Source organism: Strongylocentrotus purpuratus, unplaced genomic scaffold (assembly GCF_000002235.5).
Source record: "Strongylocentrotus purpuratus isolate Spur 01 unplaced genomic scaffold, Spur_5.0 spur5_contig_866, whole genome shotgun sequence".
Lineage (NCBI taxonomy): Eukaryota > Metazoa > Echinodermata > Echinoidea > Camarodonta > Strongylocentrotidae > Strongylocentrotus > Strongylocentrotus purpuratus.
Genome location: NW_022145575.1, coordinates 3,270,630 through 3,295,452, shown reverse-complemented (window position 1 = coordinate 3,295,452; position 24,823 = coordinate 3,270,630). Strand labels below are relative to the sequence as shown.

The window sequence follows — 24,823 nt, the reverse complement described above, 5'->3', positions numbered from 1 at the left end:
TATCTCAAGTTACCGTATTATTTGATTGTAATGAAAGATGAGGCATAGTTGTTTTGTGTGAATTATCTTTATTCTTCCTGATATCTCTTTGTTGATTATTTCATGTATTTTTAAATTTCTAGGCATTTTACTATGACATCACAATGTTATTATTTATAATTAAAAATGTAACATAGAATTGAAATACAAGATTGAAAATCATTAACAAAAATAATAATGATAACACTCAGGGTATATGAGATAATGATAACTTACAAATTGTTTTTATACTGGTTGAATAAATGAAATGAAATGAAAACTCTTTTTCTTTTTCTTTTGTCATTTCAGAATTCCTTCTGGAGATGTCTCAATAATTCAGCCTCTGGTAAGTACCAAAATATTTCGTGTTACATTTTTAGATTATTACCCTCCCCCCTCCCCTCTCCTCCGAGTCCATTCTCCTTTGCAAGTTCTTTAGCTGCCCCCCCCCCACCCCCAATTCTAAGTGATGACAGGCATTCAAGTTGGCACTAGCTAGTAGCATTCGGCTATTAGCCTGCCCCGAAAATGGAGCCAAGTTTATTTTCCCAGAGCCTCGATTGGATTTGACCACCCCAAGTTCAGGCAAGGCTTTCCAATATTTACTTGATTTACAAATCCATGTGGTTTTTTTTTCCAATGTGTGTTTATTGTTGAAACACAAATCTCAATCCTCCCCCGTCATTCTGAGACTGCTGAGGTGGAGGAAGAAATTGGGACGTCAAGAATTTTGTGACGTTTTTGAGGAAATACATGTTTAGTAAGGTAGATAGGTAAAGTTGGTGAAATATGTCGCGAATCCCCGGGATTTGGGGATCGTCTTGTGAGCCTCTGAGTCCTGTCAAGTCCAAATATACAAATACAACATGCATGGGAGTGATGAAGGTTCATATCATCTTCTTTAAAGGCAAGAAGGGCTTTAACTCTATGTAAAATGAAACAAATTATTGCCCTTCTGGCTCACAACATATGTGATCTTCAGCTAGATCTGGGCAAAACATGAGGCCATAGAATAATCTCCAAGCTTGATCTCGGGATAAATTGATAATCAGTAATTATCCAATAACATTAAGTCTAGCTTTAGGTACTAATAAATCACCCAAATACCATGCATTTCTAGAATTAAACAGTTGGGAAAAACTTTTGATTGTTTTTTTTGTTATGATCAGGCCTTGATTTACCTATAATGAAGTAAAAAAAAAAAAGAACAGAAAAGACAAGAAGAAAAGAGGAGAAAGAAGAGAGGAGAGAGAGGAGAGAGAGAAAGAGAGAGATAAATACACTTTCTCTAGGTCAGTAGGTGTGAGTTTGAGTGACAGGAAAGGTGATTTTAATGACTGGTGTAAATGTCAGATTTGAAGATCCCACAAGGCTACATAAACTTCCTAAGGTTGTTAACATGAGGCTAGTTCACACTTCACACTATTCAGAATTACACATTTTTTTAAAACTCTACAAGGGGCTATCCAATGGGTAAAACCCCTCTCATCATATTTCTCTTTCTTTACTCACAATCCCCTCTGTTGCATTTCTTAACTTTTTATCATCTCATCTTATGAATCTTTCTTCACCCTGTACCTACCCCCCCCCCCCCCCAAAAAAAAATAGATGAGAAAAGCAGAGACTTAAAGGCATTGTTTAACAATGTTTCCAGTTTTACAAATCTGAGATGCATGGCCCTACATGTTATCAGTGTCTGTGATATGGTGTAATATTGAAGCCCAAAACAAAATTGCGCTTCAAAATGATCATGAAGTGCTTCAAAAAAGTAAAACACTGTTCAAAACTGTTTGGCAAACGGTTTTGAAATTTCTAATTCCAACCATAATTATCTTGATAATCAGACAGGCGATCGGCTTGTAAAAGGTCATTGGATCCTGACTGACCTAAAGGTTTGTAAATGTGATTGCAGCATGAGCTAAATCTAGGATTTTGTTTAGACTCTAAAGCAAAGACACCCATCCCCTTAACTACATTAGTCTGGCACACTTGACATTAGAATGTGACAGACGGTAGGCAGGTCCCGTCTGTCTCCCCTTCCATCTCAAGAGTTACACAAACATTTATTCAGGAAGGAAGATTTCCTTCGGTCATATAAGAAAGAAAAGCAGAAAAGAAAAAGTAGGTAGGCTAGATCCAACATTGCACTGGCAATAACCTGCCAAGGATTCAATAGACGTTAGAGATATAGGGCAGGTAGAGACATCAAGATCCGACAGAAAGGGGGTACGTTTCGGCACAAAAGACGATCCGTGTTTGCTTTTGAGTTTTTAGGGGTCATTGTCATTGTCACTCTCCTTGTTTGTAGACTTGGTTCAATATTTAAACTAACTTTGTCAAGAGAATGTGAGGTTTGAATGTTTGGTGAGGCTATATAATACCTCCCAAAGGGACATACAAAAACACAAATGTATGTGCACCTGAAATCAATACTGATTGGGACATTAGCTTACGTGGATGATCCTGTGATGTTATGATGTCATCGCTATAATAATCACAGAGCAAAATCATGTTTTTGTCAGTGGCATTAGTGGATCCTGCAACTCACATACATACTATATTTATCCCTATAGTGGACAGTTAGTTTTTGTTGTTCTTAATGGTACTTTGCAATTAAGAAAACAACAATTAAGAAACATGATTACAGACAAATGTCCTTTAAACAAGGAACATGATAAACAGGTCCATATTCATGCTTTCAAATTGGGAAAAGTAATTTTGTGAAGTTCTTTTTTTGGTGCCATGACATCAGCATCCTACCTGTAAGTCAGTGGGAAAAAAAGGAATCCAACTCTGTATACAGAGGCTCTCTAAACTGAATTGTTTTTTGTTTTACTTGAGTGCTAAGAAAGCATGTGCTTGTAAGTAAGCAACCAGGGGACCGACGGCTTTAAGATCTCTCCAAGGGACTTGGTAATGAGGATTAATGCCTTACCAAAGGGTACTAGTGCATGGAATTGGTTTTGAACCTAGGACCTCCCTGTTACAAGACACTGCTCTATACCACTGAGCCATCACGCCTCAAGATGAAAATGAAGAATGAACATAGACAGACAGACAGACATACAGTTGGTCTAGTGGTCACTTGTTGAGTCTGCCTGTACAGGGTTCAATGTAGTAGGTCCATGGTTCAATTCTGAATCACTTCCTTTGGATGGTGACATTGAACATCGATCTGCAGATAGAACTTGATAGATCTGATAGGGACGCTTAATCCGGTTACGCTACCTTAGACAGAAGGACAGGTGGGCTTTTAGAATGAGACACATGGTTGGAAAGGGGGGACAGACAGACAGACAGCCAGAGAGCAAAAAAAGTAGAAGGCAGGAGTGAGTATGAAGGAGGAGACTGTGGGAGAGATGGAGAGAGGGGAGGATGGGGGAGGAAGGGGAGAGATGGAGGGAGAAGGAGGGAGAGGGAGGGATGGGGGAAGGAGGAGAGAGGAAAGGAGGGAGACTGAAAGAGACAGAGACAGACAGAAGGAGGGAAGCAGGCAGACAGATACAGGGACAGAAAGAGAGAGAGAGAGAGAGAGGCACACACAGAGAGGCACACTCTGTAATACAGAGAAATAATGAAAAGAAGGGGACAAAGGAATAGCAAGAGAGGGAGAAAAAAAAAAAAGTTTGAGAGGAGAGAGAAATAGAGGGAGAAACAGGCAGAAACAGGCAGATATATAGACAGATACAGGGACAGAAACAGAGAGAGAGAGAGACAGAGAGACAGATCAAGTATATAAAGAGAAATAAGAAGGGGAAAAAAAAGAGTTTGAGAGGAGAGAGAAGTAGAGGGGAGCAAGGTAAGGGCTAGGGAGAAGAAACCAACAGAAGGGGGGAAACTTCAAGGGTCATGGTCTAGGAATGTCAACAGTAAGCGAATTCAAAAATCCAACAAAAGGAATAATAGTTTGCACTCTTTGTCAGCCCCCGTGATTGTAACACTGTTTTTCGGGGAGTCGCAGCATACCAAATTTCTCTGTTGTTATTATGAGGGGGCCCGGTGTGTATGTATATACTCCGACAAACAACATATACGGAAAGAGAGGGACTTTTTTTAGTCGCTTGCCTCTCCGACAATGTTTGAACTTTGAGAAATCACGTACCTGTAGGGAAACACACAGACCGCACTGCTCTTGCTCTTTTTGTTTTCATTGACATGCACATCAGTCATCTATCATTTTTCATTTCTTTCAGCCGAAAATGCAAATTTGCTTTGATAAAACTGGATTTCTCTGTAGACTTTGCAGCAAGTTTGCCCTCTTCTTGCCTCCCTGTATTTGTTGCTGTTTTACTTTGAAGTCTTTAAAAATTAAAGTCTTTAAAGTCCTCTGATGCTCAAACTTTGCCTTCCTGTTTTTCGGAGCAAACATCGTTGCCAGACAATGATCGATGCTTGCTGCAAGAGCCCCAATTCAAGTTTTTTTTTCTCCCTAGTTTGTTAAAGACTGAATATATGAACTTTCATATTTGTAGTACCGGTAGTTGGCATAGACTTCTGGCAAGTGACTAGATAAAGAATTCCATTTCATTGGATATCTCTGAATAATTAAAATACAAAACAGGCAGTTCTTCAAACTTTAATAGGGCTATGGAGAAATCAGTAAAATGTATGAATTAAAAAGCTCATTTCTGTACATGATTTTGTTCTCAAAACATTATGAGTGCCAATATTATATCCAATATTTCACAACATAGTGCCAAGAATTACACATATTTCATTTTATTTTTGTCTAATACTCCAACTATATTTAAGTGTAAAGCTTGATGTGGATAATTAAATTCACTGATTTTGAAAAAATCAACTACAATAGGAGATAAATGATTAATCATGATTAATATTTCACCAATCAGGTTAAATTGGTTGAAGAATACCATTCAATTTATAAATAGATGTATACAATAATCCACTTTGAGCTGTATAGGTTGTCAAGCTAGAGATCTGCAATAGAATACAAATATTTTTGAGAACACAGATACAAACTTTAAGTGTTAGATACCAAGCGACTACGCTATAGGTTCCTGAAGAAAAATACTCGTCAGTAATTTGTCAAATAAGAGGTAACTACACTTGATGATAATCGACGTTGATGTAACATTAATTGAAATATTTGCTACACTTAACCATGAATCAGATCTAGAAATTGGAGCCATTTATCACCGAAAAATAAGTAATCATCTCCCCTCTCTCTCATCCCTGATTTATTGTAATCATAGTTTCTTTTTCTTTTCAATTGATGAGAGTTTGGTACAGGCATAAAAGATGAGATGGGAAAATTTATTGTTGAAGGAAAAAAAACACCCTTATACGATTGATATACTTGTTCTATTCATGTCAGAGTATTGGGAGCAAAGTGATTAATTTCAGCCGATTTAGTCAGTCGTTGAACTATGTTTTTAAGCCCGTAAATCTTTTCTTGAAATTAACTTAATGGTAAAGCGGAGGGCAGAATGATTGAGGTAGTATGCAGGCTCGGAAATGGCAATGACAATTGCCAGTATTTTTCAACAATATTTCTCTTCACGGAGCGGGTTCGTGGCATGAATAGTGCAATCAGGATCGAAGGCACTGAAGCGCTAAGCCTATTTTACGCTCCCCAGTCTCCCATTATGCGAGGTATTCATATCGTAATGAAGTTTACCAGGGCTATTTGTCATGATCAAATTGACGTGACAACAACAAAAAAGAGAGAAAAATATGAGGGATTGTGGATTGACGTTGTGAATCGGTCTGCGTAATTTATCTTCCCTGCATCGTTTCATCCACACAGAAAGAGGAGAATGCCAATGACATGTGTTGCACAGAACGTTCTTTACCGCGAACAATACCATGTTCATCATATCGTTTTTACAATGCAATAAATCGATCAATGACAGGGGCGGCTGGACAAGCCCATACCCGGATTAAAAGGCAGACACGTAGATTTACGCTCCATCATCACAGATTTACGAGGATCACGAAAGAAATGGTATCGCGTAACGAGTGTTTAACTATAACCCTTGATTGTGATTAAGCCATACAACGCATCATCTGTCCCTTCCTCTTTCATGGCGTATAAGGAATTTCAATATCCACCATCTGTAGACCCAGAAGCACTCTAAGGGTTAACAAGACTTAGTCATACCTGAATTTCATTTCAAATCAACAGTTGGTCGAGGGACAAATCTGAATCTTTAGGCGAATAAATCCCTGTTGATTAGAAGCACATCCCATTGTAATTGATTGTATTTTAGGTCCAAATCCCTCTCTTTTCTGCCCGAATACAATCCTAATGAAGCCTATTCAGACACTGATCTGCAGTTAGATGGGTATTATATACTCATGTCATTTCATTTCCGAAATACAAATTAGACGGCTTGGTGCAACAGATGTCATTGGAGGTTGTTGTGCAGTGATTGCTGTTAGATGTCATATTGATTTCAAGAATTATGTGACATAGGATTTTGTTATTGGTTGTTGCGGTCACAGAATCATCAAATTTATGTAGCGCATGAAGTAATAGTATTACTAATACCAAGAATTTTATGAGAATATCAAAATAAATCTTGACAAAGTTAAATGTAGGATCAAAAAGAAGAAGGGGGTCCTTGTAACTTTCTTCCTTTCGTGGTTCATGAAATGTCACATATCATTTACTATTCTAAATTTTGCTCTTGATATCCTAATGTTTCATTATGGGTTATATTTCCTCTCTCTCTCTCTTTCTATCTATCTCTCTCTCTCTCTGACAAAACTGAACTTTGCAAGTTTCTAACTAGCCCAAACCTAAAACTATTCCTGGTTTGAAAGAGTTTTTAGAATTACTACTTTTCTCCTTATGGGCTATGAAGAAATACTTTAAACTATATTCATTGGCAAAAGCTAAATAAAATGGCTTTGATACTATTTGACTTAATGCATGGAAGAAACTAGGTGTGATGATATCACATAGAGGTTGAGTTTATGGACTCATTGGTAGATCCGGGAGGGACACAGCCAACCCATTCTCCCCCTTTTAAAACCAATGTGGTATACCTGAGGTAGGCCTACATGAAAAGGAAAAATGTGCCCTTTTTCAAATTGCCGCCATAAAAGGCACCTTGAAAATGTGATAACCCTTTTCTCTATTTTGTTTTGCTTTCTTTTCAAGTTTTTTTTCTTCAGAACAGCCCCCCCCCCCTCCTCCTTTAATACAAAAAAAGAGAAATGTCCATCCACTCTTGTGTGGACTTACCTCATTGACCCATGCATTCTTTACACTCAAACAACCCCAGTTAGATAGATCCCAGGGTCTCTTTTTTTTTCTTCTTTCATTGGAGGTCCTCAAGTGCTCCTCCTTCCTTCTGTGTAACCGTGAATAGAGGCCAAATTGACCCAAATACCCTCCTTTCTCTTCCTCTTGTTTGTATTCAAACTCCACAAACTCCTGGCCGCTTACAGCTTACAAATGAAGGCATTGTTTACTAATGGCCGCCGATCTCTTGCCCCGACACTCCATGACAATGGGCCGGTCTTCTGCACATGAAAGGGGAAGCCGACTCGCTGTCCATTAGAGCTCCTCTCCTACCAAAGCCCTCGGAGCTTGGCCCAAGCTCGCTTGGTCCTCTTCTTGCACCCCTCTTCGCGCCCCGGTTTATCCCCCAGACCCCCCTTTTCAATCCAAATTTGTTAAATCAACTGAAAAAACGACAGACAACTCTTGATTACTGATCAAGAAATGAGTACATTTCATTGCCTTACTTATCTCTATAAAAAAAGAGAAGATATCCTCTCATATAAGAGCCCTCGGCCCAAGCTTGCTTGGTTCCTCTCCTTGCACCCCTCTTCTCTCCCCTCTTGATCCCCAGACCCCCCTTTTCGATCCAAATTTGTTAAATCAACTGAAAAACAACAGACGACTCTTGATTACTGATCAAGAATTGAGTAGCTCTCCTTGCACCCCTCTTCTCTCCCCTGTTGATCCCCATACCCCCTTTTCAATCCAAATTTGTTAAATCAACTGAAAAACAACAGACGACTCTTGATTACTGATCAAGAATTGAGTACCTCTCCTTGCACCCCTCTTCTCTCCCCTGTTTATCCCCAGACCCCCCTTTTCAATCCAAATTTGTTAAATCAACTGGAAAACAACAGACAACTCTTGATTACTGGTCAAGAAATGAATAGATCTTGCCTGTTGATCCCCAGATCCCCTTTTCAATCCAAATTTGTTAAATCAACTAAAAAGTGACAGACAACTCTGATTATTGATCAAGAAATTAGAAGATTTCAGTGCCTTAACTTCTCTTTTTTTTTCTTCTAAGAGTTGATTTAAAAGTTAAATAAAATAAAATATTTTCAAATGCAAGGCGGAAATCTTTCTCATCAGTTGTCATTATTGTCTTCTTTATGACTGCGGGAACTCGATAGCTGAAATAAAAAATGCAGAATTGTAAAGTCACTTGAACTAACGTTTGATGATGCAGTAAACTGCCTAAAAAATGAGGTAAAATTAAATGATATTAGAGTATAAGCGCTTAAAGTTTAAAGTGAGTGACACATCTCAAGAAAATCAATGACATCTTGTGGGTCATCTTCCAGCTGACTTGGCATTCCTCTAAAGACACCCCCCTGTCGAACCTTGGACAAAAGAACAAATTGCTGGGGCTTGTCTGCCTCCATTTCCTCATCGGACAATCATGGCAGCCATTGTTCTTTGCCACCTTTTCGTGGATTCACCCAAGCATCTGTGAAAGTGTTTGTAAATCCTCCTTTTCAGATCAATTCTATCAAGGAATGCGGATGGTTTTCTGTCCGTGGCTGAGATGAAGTGATGCTAACTAGCTCGTCAAACCGATGTCAGGTTTCCGTCTTTCCGTCCAGCTTAATGATTGATGAAAAATAAAGAACCCAATCAGATATACGGTTGACTTGAGATCAAAATTAAAAGAAGAAGAAAATCAGCATATCCTAGTCTCCTAGTCTGATTTGGTCTTCATCTCATTGTCAGTTCATTGAAAAGGATGTGATTGATGAAAATAAAGATCCTCATCAGATATATATATATATATATAGTTATATATATATATATCGTTGAAATCAAAATAAAAAGAAGAAGAAAATCAGCGTCTCCTTGTCTAATTTGGTCTCCATCTGATTGTCAGTTCTTTGAAAAGGAATCGGTAAATCCAGTATCATTAAGAAGATTCCCTCTTCCAATTTAAAATGGCATGAAACGAATGGACGGAATATTGCCAGTCATTTCCTTTTTCTCATAGGATTTAGATTTAAGATACCACTATAAATTATTGCAATTCTACTTTGCATTTACCTGACATCCTTTGGCACCCTATAGGCAAACACATGTCATTGGACATTCACATTAAAAACTCCTGTCTTGTTTATTAGGCAAGCGAAAGAGATAAATACATATGCTGATTAGAGGAAAATGTTTTCAGTGATGCCCTATAGGACATTCCAGCATTGTGCTTTGAAGGCAGATGTATGAGATTTATTGTATTATTACCAACGCTCCTCCTCCTCCTCCTCTCCCCTTTCCTTTTCTTTTCTGCAAGTCACTCTTTTTTATTTTTATTTGTATTGTTGTATCTAAGTTGAGGGCTGCCGGCACGTCAAGCTACTTTGCTTATTTCTGTAGCCCTCCTGCATCTAATGTATGTTAATTATGCATTCAATGTATTTGTTTAAATTCAATATATTTGTTTAATATCGTTTATTATCTGTATAAAATTATATACACTTGAAATATTGTATCAAGCCATATTATGTTCATGAAAATGTATAATGAAAAAAAGAAAAAAGATGCAGAAACCAATAAATCAAAATCAAATCAAATCAAATCAAATCAAATCAAATCAAATCTATTACAAAATGATACAACCTAACTCCCTTATGGCTCTCGATAGAGGTTGTAGTGTAAATGTACAAATATTGGTTTAACCTTACCTTTTACCAGCCCAGTTATGTGACACCAACTGTCATTTGGCTGTAATGTCCTTTTAGCGGTGAGCAGACAAAATGCTCATTTCGGTGGCTGCATCCAAGATTCAAGAACATCCAAACATCCTACTTTGAAGGCCACCGTCCATTCCTTGGACCAAAGGTCGGCGAAGGTCACCCATTGACCCCATTTTCTCAGGACAGGACCTTAGGGACACAGTAGATGGAAGATTTATGGCTTTTTTCTTGAGAAGGGGCATGTGCAGCTTTGAGTATGAGATGTACATCTAAGGGGAGAGGAGTATTAAAGACTGTACAGACCATATACACATAAAAAGGAGTTCTTATGCTGAAGCTCATTGCATTCTGGCACACATGAACCCTTAAAAAAAGTGTTTCTTATATATACTGCTATAAATCTACAATTTTATCATGAAAAAGTATTACAAATACCAATATAAATGTTCATACTCAGAACACATTCTTTGGATGTTACATTCCCCTCGACCCCAGCCCACCCAATGCTCATTCCCCCGACCCAGTAAAAGTTGACATGCCTGTCTCTTGCCACAGTTTGTTTATTCTTGGAGGAAATTCCTGCCCATAAAAGTGTGGGTAGTATGCACTATACATGCCCCATTATCTGACCATAAACAATTTGTAAATGGCTGTATTATGACGCTGTGAATCATTTAGCATAGGCTCATTTACACCGCAGAAAAACTGTTTTGAAAAAAAACATAATTTTATTGTAACCCTCATTTGCACAACTTGAAAAACTTATTCATCAAACAACCAAAAATAGTATACAAATATACACTGCCTTGAGAGGTTCTGGTTAAAACTATGTGCAAGAGGTGACTCCAATAGTACTATTTGCTGAGGGGCGCAGCCCCGAAGCAAATGGTACTTTTGGAGTCACCGAGGCCCATAGTTTAACCAGTACCTTGAATAGAAGGCAAGGTATATTTGTTTTATATCCTGCATCAAAAATTTATTTAAAAAAAAAAAAAAAAAAAAAAAACATTTTTGGAAGAAAAAAAATTAGAAAAAAAAAAAATGTCAATTTTTATCTAAAAAGATTTAAAATATTTTGTGTTCATTAAATTAAGATTTGAAAAAAAAATTGATTCAATTCAACAAAAAAAAATCACATTTTTTTTCAACTCCCAAATAGTAAACAAAAATAGTACTCTCATATAGTACTTTCTAAAAATAGCTCAAATATTTTTTGTCATGTGATGAGCTCTCAACCAATCAAAAGCCAACAAATTTTTGATGCAGGATAATAATGTTTGCTAATGCTGGTTTTTGGAGAGTTGTAATGCATGTGTGACTTGTTGATGCTCTGCATGCGATTGCATGGAATTGAAGAGAGTCATATGAGCAAAATAAAAATATAACACTTATGTTTTGAAAGCGGGCATTTTCGCTACAAAAACCATTGGAGTTTCAGCTGGAGTTTTAAAAGACTTACCTTTTTTAAAATTATGTTTTATAGTCATTGTTATTGCTAGTTGCCTAGCAAAATCCTATGAAACTCAGAAATATAAGAAAAATCTATGGTTTTTAATTGTAGTGTAAAAGCTTCTACGTATACGTTTGTGATTTAGTGTAATTGCTCCAGTTAAACCAATGCATGGTGTTTATGTTTTATGGAGTGATATGATACATCTGCTGCAGTGAATTTGTTATTTGAAAGGTAGTAAAAACTCTGTAAATACTCATGTACATAAAGTTCCTATTACTGTGTTTACATTTGAATGAATGCAAACAGTTTGGGTAATTTATAATGCTCGCAATGGAAATGGAGTCTTTATGATTTTTGCTTTTAATGCATCATCTGGGGAGAAAGGAAATAATTTCAAAATGAAATGAAACCGAACAGTAATGTTTAATAACATTGCCCCAAAATGTTCATGGATTAGAACAATTTTAATCAACTTTAAATTCTCTAAGTTGGCAACAAGGCATGGGATTTATAATCATTATTTGCCTTTATTTGGACATTTTTCATTGCATATTGTTGTATTCATCATTCACGTCGTCTCTTTTAAAATCTTGAGCTATGTAACACTAAAAGATAAGAATAATTGATGCAGATTTGTGGAGGCGTAGTTGATTCACTTAAACCTCTCTGAACTTGGAAGAAGAAGAAGAAGAAGAAGAAGAGAGATTGGGAGCTGGAGAAGAGGAGTTTGTCAAGGTTGGTGGGCCCCCGTACGGTACTGATGAAATACATCCCATCTTGGCGGTGACAGGCCAAGTTCAGCTGATGGAGACGAACCGACTGCTCTAGATTGTCAGTTTGTTGATGTCAAGTCGTGTACCAACCCTTCTTTGTGCTTTATCCAAGGGTTTTTTTTTTTATTAGTAGAATGCCATTTTTTCCTTCAATGTGTTTCCAACAACATATTTTTTTTAATTTTTTATCAAACAGTGCTTGTATCTCTGTTGTCTTTGTCCATTTCTGTCTGTCTGTCTGTCTGACTGTCTGTCTCTCCTCTCTCCCTCAGCAGTATTTTGTTAATCCCTCTGTTCTCCCAATTTCCTTTTTTTATCAAACAGTGCTTCTATCTATTTCTGTTGCCTCTGTCCATCCCTGTCTATCCCTGTCTGTCTGTCTTTCTGGTTGTCTGACTGTCTGTCACCCTTTCACTCTCTCTCAGCGGTATTTTGCTAATCCCTCCGTTCTCCCGATTTCCCATCTCCTGCAATTTACCATCTGCTTCGATCCCTTGTCTTTTTTATTCTCCTTCTGCTTTTTATCATCCCTCTTTGTCTGTCTCTCATTGTTTCCCTCTCTTCTCTGTCGACTTGAACTATGTATTCTCTATATCAGCGCGCTACATGGTATCTTATTTATTTAATAAAAACTATTACAAGTAACCATCTATGTAATTATTGTACATGTACATGTACAAGATAGCTGAGGCCTGTATTATCAACATAAATGATGAAGGCTATATACCTGTACACAGAATTATTATAAGATGTACAGGTTACATGTAGGTAAATATGGCAGTGGACAGATTTGACAGGGGAGGGGGCTGTCGGCTTCATAAGCCCCCTTTCCTAATATATTTTCAATTTAACAATTGCTCCATGTCTAAGGAGAGAAGACTATCATCATTTCAGTGATGTCAAGGTCTTTAGGTCTGTGGGATAGACACAATATCAATGTCACTGCCAGTTACCCATGAACCTTAAAGGTCCATCGAGACATTAAAGGCCCACTGAGAAATTAAAGGCCCACTGTATCCATGCAGCTACTGGAATTGAAGATAAGATTGACCTATGAACTTTAAAGACCCACTATGCTTATACTGTAATTAATTGTGTACTTCTTTACTAGTGAAATACCACCCTGGATAAAGAATATCGGATGCCCATGTCATTTGTTGCTATGTTGTACAAGCCTTGTTCAAGCCTCTGCCATTAAGTTCAATAGATGTTGGCCATGTACGCTGCTAGAGTACTTTTTCATTTATGAAAATAATAATGGATAGATTGAATGGATTTCTTTGTTGTCGACGGCACAGATGAATTATCATCAGTCTTGTGAAAGTTTTGTCGCATTTTTGTATTTCTATTTCATATTTGTGTGTGTCAACTCAAGAATTCATGTTTCAAATTCCCATTACTGTAAAAACAGGTATGTTGTAATTGATATACTGCTGCGAACACGGTGTGCCTAAACGGACAGAACATTTAAGTATGTCTGAGCATGGTGTATGATTTCTAGACGTGCTGTCACTGAAGGAATGATTCAATTACTGCTGGTTCAAAGTTCCGTTAAACGATAGAATGAGCTGTTTGGTAAAACAGGTTTCATGTCACTTTGCTGAAAAAGGATCTGGCAAGAAAATTGAATTTCTGCATAAATTCATTCACGTAATGTGTTTACAAGGCTGCGCCCGGGACATGGATCTCGATATCCTTGGTTTTCTGGGGTGCAGGCTAGCGGGGTAAATGCATCGTCTTTCAACCAATGAAATTAGCTACCGAGAAAGCCCCGCCAGGTTCGGAGGCGCGTTGACTGACATACTCCTCTCCGGGTGTGCCGGCGAGGCGGCTCGCATAGTAGTCATCACTCCTCCTCTCCCCCGTCCCCATCCCCAATCGCTGCAGCAGATATCGCTCCTACTCTCCTCTCTTTCATCCAGCCAATCCTTGCTTCCACCGCTGCTATAATCCAATTGAATTTGGCCTCCGATTTTTTTCGACGACGACGATGGAGGGAGGTCGGGAAGGGTTCCTTCTGGGGAGGTGGGGGAAGGCTCTGCGGTATCCAACTTTGACACTAATTCGCGAGGATGAAAATCCCGAAAGTGGCAACAGTTATTGTGAAACTTGAGACGGCGATAAAAGGTGGAGACCGGAGGAGGTGGGGAATGGTAGCTGAGAGGAAGGTTTGTGTCGGTTGTTGTCGATGGAGATGTTTGGGAAGGGAAAGGGAACTAGGGATGTTTTTTTTAATGGATTTTGCAATGTTTAAAATTTATGACTGACTAGCTCCTGTTCGGGTGGCATTATTATAAGAACATACTTAAGAATTGAATTTAGGTTTCCTCTGCAGGCACTCATAATTGCAGTTTAAAAGGGGAGTCTTGTTGCTGGTTACTTCTTGTTCTGAGATAGTGTAAGGAGTGCATAATTATTCTCTTTTCCAAAAAGTTAAATCAGAGTTTTGATGGTGGAAAGGTTTTTGTAGTTGTTTTTATAAACAGTAGAGAAAGGGAAATAGAGCCAGGCAGAAACTTGATGCATGATGACTGAAGAAAAAAGACGGAAGCAATGATGAATGGATTGATGAAGTATACATTAAAAAGCTAATACATAGGAAAAGAGAGAGTGAGGAGAAATGGAAAAATGGGCATGATGATTGCATATATTAATATGTCGAATCATGACTGATATACGTACAGATGAAGATGAAAATTATGAAATGTAGAATATAAGTAAATTCAGACTGCAAAGATGGCCATATCTCATATTACAACTAATTGGGAGTGACCTAGTTGTCCCAATTTTATCCTTCCAGATCTGTCTCTCTCTCTTTCTCTTTCTTCTTTCTTGCTCCCCTCCCCCACCCCAACTCTCCCCCTCCCCTTCCCTCTCTCCCTATCCCTCCCTTTGTCACTCAATCTACCTCTCTCTCTCAATCTTCCCTCTCTCTCTTTCTCTGTATGTCTGTCTGTCTGTCTTTCTTGCTCCCCTCTCCCCCCTCTCTCTCTCTCTCCCTCCTCTCTCTCCATCTCCCCTTTTCTCTCTATCTCCCATTCTCTCTCTCCATCTCTTCTCTCTCTCTCTCCCTCTCTCTCTCTCTTTCTCTCTCTTTCAATCTCCTCTCTTTCAACCTCCTCTCTCCATCTCCCTCTCCCTCTCACTCTATCTCCCTCTCTCTCCCTCTCTCTCCCTCTCTCTCCCCTCTCTCTCTCACTCTCCCTGTCTCTCTCTCTCTCCTGCTATGACAGAGGATTGCCAGAGTGTAAACAAAGGTCATCAGATTCATCCCGTTCTTTAGGATAACCATGGTAGACATATCTTGACAGCTCAGAGGATCAAGCTGTCACCTTGTTTAGAATTCCTTCCGCCTTTTTTTCTCCCTCTTCTTCGGAAGGTTTCTGTCTCTGCTTTCCTTTTGTCTACAATGTAAGAATGTTTACTGACACCCAACTTGATCACTCTTCAAATCTCCTAGGGTCTTTTCTGTTCTTCTTTTCCCCTTAAAAAAAGGGGGTGTGGGGGCTCACTCGTGTGATAATGATTGCCAAAAATGGCGGTAACATTCTGAGTCACGAAACTATAGGAGCCAGCAAAACCTGATGGTGTAAAAAGGGGCCGTTTCCGAAACACATTTAGGTTAAAATTGTTTGTGAGACCATCTAGATTTGTATGATCCAACTTATTTGATGGACAAACCTCATATCTTCTTGAATCGGCCTATTTAAATGGACATGCTATGTTTTACTTTACCAGCACTTTTTGAGCTTTCTAGAGCTCGCTGCTCCTGTGTATGTTTTCACCGGACGTACGTCTACCGTTCCCCCCCCCTCCCCGATGCGTCCACCCCTGAACTTGCTACCATGTCACCGTCATATTAGGGAAATGGGGTAGCACTAATAAACAGTATTAAAGGATAATAAACCTTGTCATCGAGGGGACCAAAGTCATGGCCATCTTCCTGGAGCTAAATCTCACCAGCCGATTCCTCCTCATCCTCATCATCTCAGGAAGATCTTTTTTTCTCAACTCATCCCTTTACCAGCATTATGGTTTATTGCCCCTTTCACATTCAAGGGTAGAAATGTGATTGACATTTATTCATTTCTTTCACAGTGCTTAGAAGAAATAACAAAAACATACAGATGTTAACACTATTTACCTGACTCTATCTGAGATAGATTAATTCATTTTATTCCTCTTTTAAAGAAAATGTAATCAATATTTGTGTCTTTTCGCCGTATTGCCTTATTGACATATTATATTTGTTTCTTCTCATCTTCATCATTATCACCATCATCATTATCATATCATTATCATCATATACAGTTGTATATGCATATATATTGTTATATTTTATTTTATTATATTATATATATTGTATATAATTATATTATCATCATCATCATCATCATCATCATCATCATCATCATCATCATCATCATCATCATCATATCATTATCATCATAAACAGTTGTGTATATATATATATATATTTTTAAATTTTATCATCATCACCATTATCCTCCTCCTCATCATCATCATCATCAACATCATCATCACCATCATCAGCATTATCATCAACAACAACATCACCAGCATACAGTATGCCATCATGCACCACCGAAGTTCACTAGAACAAGGCGCGATTCTTAATAGTGAGATCTCTGTCATCTAATAATGAAGATGAGAAGATTTTTCATTCAAGTGATAAGGCATAGAAGACCTCCCAGTTTTGCTTTGTCAAACAGATGTAAATCTTTTTAATGAGCTGAGTGTTCAGTTGTCATTTTGTCTATTTTGTTTAGGGGAAAGAAATAGCTTTCAGGATCCGAGATACGTTATCAATCTCATTTTATTGTCCCAACACTTGATTGACAGTATATTTTATCTATTTTCAAGTGGGACGATTTAAAAATTAAAGAAAACGAGGACATCACGTCCGAACGATCTGTTAAGAGCCAGAAGGATGTTAACTCATGTACTTTACCACGGAGTGAATGTCCTTTTGGTTCTGAACGAACAATTATCAGCGTGTCCACACACAAAACAATTTATCGCGAAACTCTATAACGAAACGTCGTATAAAGAATCATCGTATAAATTTCAAAGTGTCCACACACAAGAAACGTCATATAAATTCAAGGATGTCCATAAACAGAAGAAAATAATCCTGAAACTCTACAGTCTGGTCTCCTTTCGCTCGAGGTCACGTTAAGCCCCGCCCAGTTAGTTACACTAGTTACACTCCCCCTGTCCACACACAACATTTCCGTGATTAGGCGTGATTCTTTATTGAGTTTCAGTTCGAAACGATGCCCAAACCTGCGTTTCGTTAGACTAGTTTCGTTATACGACGTATCGTTAGTGAGCGTCCACACACACAATTTCATCGTAAAACTATCGCGAAACGGTATCACTATCGCGAAACGGTATAGCTAATCACGGAAAATGTTGTGTGTGGACAGGGGGTATGATGTACTGCCCTTATGGCTCTTCGAAGAGAAAACCATTGACAACCAAACATTATCTCTTTCTCTCCTATCTCACTGATCTGAGGGCATTTGCACTTCCATTAGTGTCATTTTCATATATTTTTCTTAACCAATGTAAAAATCACGAATTGCATAGATCGAAAGACAAATATAGATGGATGCAAAGGTATGATCTTAAAGACTCATGGGTGTCATATATGCAAACCATTCCCAATCAAATGATATTAAAGGAATCAAATGATAGAGCCTTTGTTTATTAAAGTTGTAAATGCAGGGTAATGCGAGTAGTGCGACTTGCAGTTGTCCCTATGTTAGATCTAACAACGCTATTAGTGTGATGATTAGAATGTTTAGTCACCATGACGGCCATTACTCTACTTTAATGCCATCTAATTACAACTTTCACTGGAACCAATTTAAAGTCAAGTGGAAATGTGGACTATGATCATGATGATCTGGGTTAATATTTCCTGGTGGATTTCGGAAAATTGCTAGCATTTTCCTTAGGCAAAGCAAAACAAGGCCCATTAATATGATAATTGCATTTTGACAGTGAGTTTTGTCTATTTACCCTTGTCTTTTCTTGTCTTTTATAAGACCAAAGTCTGTTTTTTAGCATTTTTTTTTTTTAGAAGGGGGATTTGTATGCTGTTTAATAGACCTGATGGCGGAGTTTAAAAAGAGAAAGCTACAGAGTGTATCACACTCTGTAGTGTAATTGACATATAAATATGTTCATGTATCATTTGATCTATCATTTTCTTTGGCAACATTTGCTTCAGGCTTTTTTCATCGAAGGTTTAGGGATAGAGTTACAACATGGGTTTTAGTTGAGATATAGAGGTAGGGTTAGGTAGATAGTGTTCGACTGGGATGAAGAAACAAATTCTGCTAATGTAGGAAATAGATTATAAAACAGAAGGTTCTTGAGCGTGCATGTGTTGTTTGACCATGTTCTTGCATTAGTTTCTGCTCAAGTATGAATAATAAACACAAATTTTCATTCAAAGTTCTACTGTATTACTTAGCTCTACGTGGAGCATGGAAAGGTTAGGCAGATATCTCTGTTGTTGTGCTAAACTTCCAACTCCCACTATTTTTGTCCCCCATACTTTCATGCTTTCATTTTCGTTTTAAAGCCTGCCCATCAATCTTCCTGGTATTTTTGTAGATAAGATTTGTTCCCTTTCATTTCTCCCATCTTTTCTATTCTATTCTAAGTCTATAAAGAAGAAATCTCATGTCATAGCCCCACCGAGACGCCAATGTAAACATCATAAAACAAACTTCTTGAACTTGTCATGTTGGTAGCAAAGACTTGGGTTTAATAGCCTGTTTAGACGAAAGAAAATCGTATTAAACTTGTATAAAGAACGTCTTATAAACACGTCTTATAAACAATCGTTGTATAGTAAAAGGAGTGTACAGACAAGTAAACAATGTCGATAAAGAAACGTCATGTAGAGAAAATAGTTGACATGACAGCTGCCCAATCATTAGTGTGCTCACGATAAGCCCCGCCCAGTTACCCTGATCGTTTTAAATATCAAGTTTTTGTTCAAAATGATGCTCAAGCAAGCGTTTCACTACTCAGTGTTCCATTATATGACGTTTCATTATACGTTTTGTATACAGTGTTCACACTAGAAGAAAAATAATTACTCGTCATAGAGCTATACAATACTGGTATAGCTATACAATGAATTATGGTAATGTGAATGGGGGGAGGGGGTATATAAGACAAACAGCCCTATGAAAGAAGGAATGGGGTTATCCATCTTTGACATGATTTATACGCAGGCCATTAGGTCTTTGATTCTGGAAGGTTATGATTTATTTATCAGCATTACTTTGTCAAGACGGTTGATATATCTGTTGGTTTTTGTGCCAATCATAGATTATGTGGTGATGGTTTCCATTAGCTAGTCACTTTCCTCCCACAAATTTTCCAATTGTTGATTTTTGTTTTTTTACCTCGGTCTATTCCAATGAACCCTGATTCATAAGTTTCTCTTTGTTTCTTTTCCTTTTTTGTAGGGGAATGTTTATTTTAACAGGAAAAATTATCTCATAGATAAAAATGTATTCAAGTAGAGAGGGGTTTTCACTATTTGTTTATGTCTTTTGCTGTAGACCTCTTAGTCCAATGTTAGGTCAGCTCTATGTTGTATTTCAAAAGTTGTTTAGATGTAAAATACTTAAACAAATCAATTGAAAGGGCTATATGGAAATTCAATAGTACTGGTATTTTATTATCATGTTTAATAGAGCATAGAGCAATACTATTTGCATCTCATGTAGATATAAAGAAATGTTTTCATCCTAAAGCATCGCAGGGAGCAGGGATTACTTCTCTCTCTCTCTCTCTCTCTCTCTCTCTCTCTCTCTCTCTCTCTCTCTCTCTCTCTCTCTCTCTTTCTCTCTCTCTCTATCTTTCTCTCTCTCTCTCTCTCTCTTTCTCTTTCTCTTTCTCTTTCTCTCTCTCTCTCTCTCTTTCTCTTTCTCTCTCTCTCTCTCTCTCTCTCTCTCTCTCTCTCTCTCTCTCTCTCTCTCTCTCTCTCGCCCTCCCTCTCATTATTTTTCTTTAAAACACAAAAAATGCTAACTGACAAGAGCTTCAACTAGTGCTTGCAAATATGTCATCAGTTTCTTTCTCCCAATCCTGATTGATTTCATAATATATCTCCAAAGCTGTTGAAAAACAGCAAACCAAGACTTGTCTGAATCATACCGTACATACTCCAAGAAATTGTTTGTGCTGTCACGCCAGAATTAAGACGGGTTTACGTGAGGTCGTAGAATCTTCAGGCATCCTTGGATGTGAACTTGTGGCTGACTCCTCCGCCGTCATCGTCTCCTTCTCCGTGAACATGGCAGTCAACAGTTTCTCGTCCCCCGAGTTCCAATTATCCTCATTAAACGGAGAAATGTTTCTGGGAGCTTTGCCTGTGATTGACACTCCGTATACAAAGGTCGTATCTGGTGATCGAGATGCCCGGATAAGATTTCATCTTTCTTAAACTTATCAAAATATGACCGAATGTCCCCGGTTTCTATAAGGCTTGGCATTTTAACCCAGCACAAGGAAAAATTCCATTGTATTGTCACATAGAGCCAGTGGTGATGTGTGAAATCAGTCTAACTCCCCCTCATGACAGATAATTCATCTTCATCTTCGTCACTCCAGATTTGTCTGACCTTGAGTCATAAATAAAGATGATTTATTTTGTTTTTTGATAAATCTGCCAATTTTACGTTTCAAAATTGTACTATTTCCATCAATAACCCTCATCTGTCTGTTTTCTCTTTTACATCGTCTTGAAAATTGAATATTTTTCTCTCACGTTGTCTGGAAAAACCAAGCGTTTGTCTTTCATTTTGTCTTGATATAGTCAGATTGCACTATTAGAAGCTCTAGCCAATTAAATCTATGCTTGTTCTGACACTAATTGGAAAATGTGAAGTAAGGATGAAAGTAGAAAACAAAGTACGATATACACAGTATCCTCTCTCTGTATGTTTGTTTTATATTCTCTTTGCAGCCCACAAATGGTATAGTAGTGAGTTAGATTATTGGAAATTTGGAATCTGTATTTTTGCACTGCAGCCTGGCTGAGAAAGTATAACATCTGTGAAAAGAAACGATTAGGAGTTCAAAATTATTGTAAACACTTCCAAACAGGAAATGATCATTCTAAAACATTTGGTAATACCATTAATTTTTTTTAATACCTTATGAATATATGAAATGATATGGAGAATTTCACACATTGAGTATTTCTGAAGGTTGATTGCATTAACATTCCTTTCCTTACTGCAATTTTGCAAAAATCTAGCTTAACTTATTGGAGTTTGCTCTCAAAGTTCCAGAGGGACCCTTTTCCCCTCTATTCTACTTTATCTTAGGATTCTTTCATTGAAAGAAAACAAAACTTATGATTTTTCAAAAGAGAAATATTCTAGTTTCAATCCGGTTTTCTTCTGTATTACTGTCAATAGAAAATAAGAACAATTCTTTTTTCTTACATTTCCTTTTTTAAAACCATCTCAGATCTAACCTTCTCTCTCAGTGTATTAATAAACTCAGATACATTTAGGTTGATTTCTAACTCCTTTGTGGGTTTAGCGGTTGATTAAATCATCTTGAACTTGCTCTTTTCCTGCTGTGTTATTGATGTCTACATCTGTTATACACATTTCCTTTTTTTTCTTTCTTGGACCACAATGCACCACATGTGACTGCTAATGGCCATGTGGTTCACTGTACGAGAGCATGGAGTCAGGGTCCAAGACCCCGGGGAGGCTAGACCACGGTTTCCTCCCAGATGGGCAGAAAATAATTACCAAACACAATCACAGAGACTTTCCGAAAATCAACTTTTATCTTTAATTTCTGGGTATACTCCTGCCTGTATAGGCCTGGATTGGCCTGGATTAAGGAGTACCGAGTTCTTATACATGTACGGTATATCAACTCCCTTTCTACATCTGTTATATTCAACAGTGTTGTCCTTCAATAAAGTATTGTTGTATATCATTCATCATAACTGGACTTATGAGAGCTATCAAACATCATATTTTTAAGAGTATTACATTATCTTAAAAGTCATGATTAATCACTTATTTCCTTCTTTTTCTCTCTTGTTTTTATCCAGATATCTGGCAGCAAGACACAGAATGGCCAGGCCATTGGTGCTGCCCCAATGCTATCTCAGGACATTGCCGTGTTGCTTGTTCACAGGTAAGCTTATGACAATAATACAATTATAATACACATTTACCAAGCGCAGATCGACACTGTGCAAATATATCCTATTGCACTGCAAGAGCTCCTGATGTGCTTATATCTACAACATAAAGTTACATGAAAAGATGTGCTTTTAGCTTTTATTGAAAAGTACTTTTGATAAATCAAGTTGAGCAATTTCAATAGCCCATTATAGTATTGTATAGCCGACTCCCTATTTTCTCCTGGGTATGGAGTGGCAAATGCAGATGAAACTGTCCCACCATACATGAGTGCCATTGAAAGAATTTATAAACCTGGAGCAATGAATGATCCATTATTTTGGTGCCATTTTATATCCACCACGTTATGGTATGATAATACGTACAAGAGAGCGGGCTAATGATTGATTGTTTAATTTCCCTGCCACTTATTTCTTATGTCAGCCTATTCAAAATCTACAACCATAGTCTGCAGCACCCTTATGTTCATACTCTGTTTTTTTTTTTTTGGGGGGGGGGGGGGGGGGTTGGTTATATTAATAATAATAATAATAGGCATTTGTATATAGCGCCGTCTATCTAGACAATCCTATTCCGAGAGCACAAGGAAAATAGAAAGAATGAGAAAGTTTGGATGAGTGTCATAGTGCCAAGTACAGGTATTGTTAAAAAAGATAAGATTTCAGCTTGGATTTAAAGGTCTCTAAGGAAGTTATAATTCTCAAATTAAATGGTAAATTATTCCAAAGACAAGGTGCTGCAGATGAAAAAGCCCTTTCACCACAGGCTACTCGTGTCTTTGTGAAGTAACTTTAAGGTCTTACAAGTCAATGCCTTCCACGTTTGAAGTAAGATATCTGTCCTAATCCAACACTTGTTTTTCTAAACAAGTCTGTACTATATAATGTTTTTAAAAAGATTCAACTCTGCCGTAGTTCAAACTTAGTATCCCAAGACTTGCATAGATGTAAATCATTGGTCATAAATACATCAAGAATACTGTTCACCGTATTCGGCAACATCTATTCCTTTTACTTCCCAAGTTTCCAGTTCTTCTCCCTGTATGTAAATCACAAATTTATCACCCATGCTAGAAATAGGTACTTTTTCTTTTTCTCTTGGAAAAACCAAAGCTGTGTTTACACGGCACTGTCCTAGTTATTAACTTTAAGCTTGTGAAACCTCAAAGTTATAATCAACGATTCACTAACAGAGAGAAAGGTTCACACTGGACCGAAACTTTGTATATTTGAAGTTTTAAACTACAAGGGGGAGCATTCATCTGAATGACAAGCTGGCGTAACCTTGAAGTTAACTCTGGGCCGCACTACACTTAACTTCAAGTGAGGACCCCTCCCCCCCCCCCCTTTCCATTACTTGTACTTAAAGCGCTAAATATCAGATCACTTGTAGTTTGTAGTAGTTTATAACACTTGGAGACTTCGGTTGTTAGCGCTTTATAAGCATCGTTTTTATTATTATTATTATTATTTGTAACTTCAGGTAAAGTTAAACATTAATCACCGCAAGTGCGTCCCCATGGTCCCTAATTACAAGATTACTAAACCGCAACCTAAACTTCAAGTTAACGGAACGTCGGTCGGTCGTGTGAACCTAACTAGCGAGATGTTTTTCATCAAAGATTTATGTAGATGGTCAGAAATCCGATCGCTCTCTATTGTGTTCTTGAACCCAGCCATCGGGTTCAAACTTGGGAGATTTGAAGAAAATGACATTCCCCGAACGGCACTTGATTAGAAACATCTGTGTTGAGGTTTGTGTGCTGTCATAAATTTGTTGACAATTTTCAGGTTTTATATATACATTTTTGAAGTAATCTGTGTTTGAACAGTGTTGTTTCCTCTCATTTACACTCAACGAGAAGAAGTGGAACCAGAGAAAAATGAAGTCAGTTCGTTTTCCTACGACTGGAGCTGAATCTGTTCATAACGTTTATTGTGAAAGTGGAACTGCTACCAAAAAATAACTGAATCACAATCGACATAACACCAATAATTTGCCATTTGTGATGTATCTTGCTGTGAAAACTGCCATTCTTAAATCACCAAACTTTGTGGTCTGACAGCATGTCTTTGTAAGGTTCTGGCAACGATATGGAAAACAGAAATGTATAGATTACTGGGTAAGCTAAATATAATAGGAATGTTAAATAATACAAATATGTGATATCTCTCCAACAACTTTGGTAGGAGATTAATCATAACTTTATAATTAGCATAGAAAAATAAGAAAATGAAGCTTAAGTCGTCCTGACCATGTGCCCACTGATAGGGTCTGGTGGTTTGTTTTCATTTTGCTGACCCAGTACACCAAACACTGCATGATTAACAATCAATTTAAGCTTGTTTTTCTCAAGAATTGAGATCAATTTTAACATATTGTTCTTCATCAAGACAAATCAGTGCCAGCAGAGAGTTGAA

The 24,823-nt window shown here is 37.7% G+C and overlaps 1 protein-coding gene across 1 annotated transcript in view; it reads left to right on the top strand.

Annotated features, from left to right (window-relative positions):
• Positions 1–327: 327 nt before the first annotated feature.
• LOC585246 (reversion-inducing cysteine-rich protein with Kazal motifs) overlaps positions 328–24,823 on the top strand; it is a gene marked incomplete at its 5' end in the record, with an annotated part of 54,838 nt that continues 30,342 nt past the window's right edge. Inside the window, 2 exon segments of the mRNA XM_030974707.1 lie at positions 328–364; positions 22,310–22,395. Of these exon segments, the coding sequence (XP_030830567.1) occupies positions 328–364; positions 22,310–22,395 (123 nt within the window).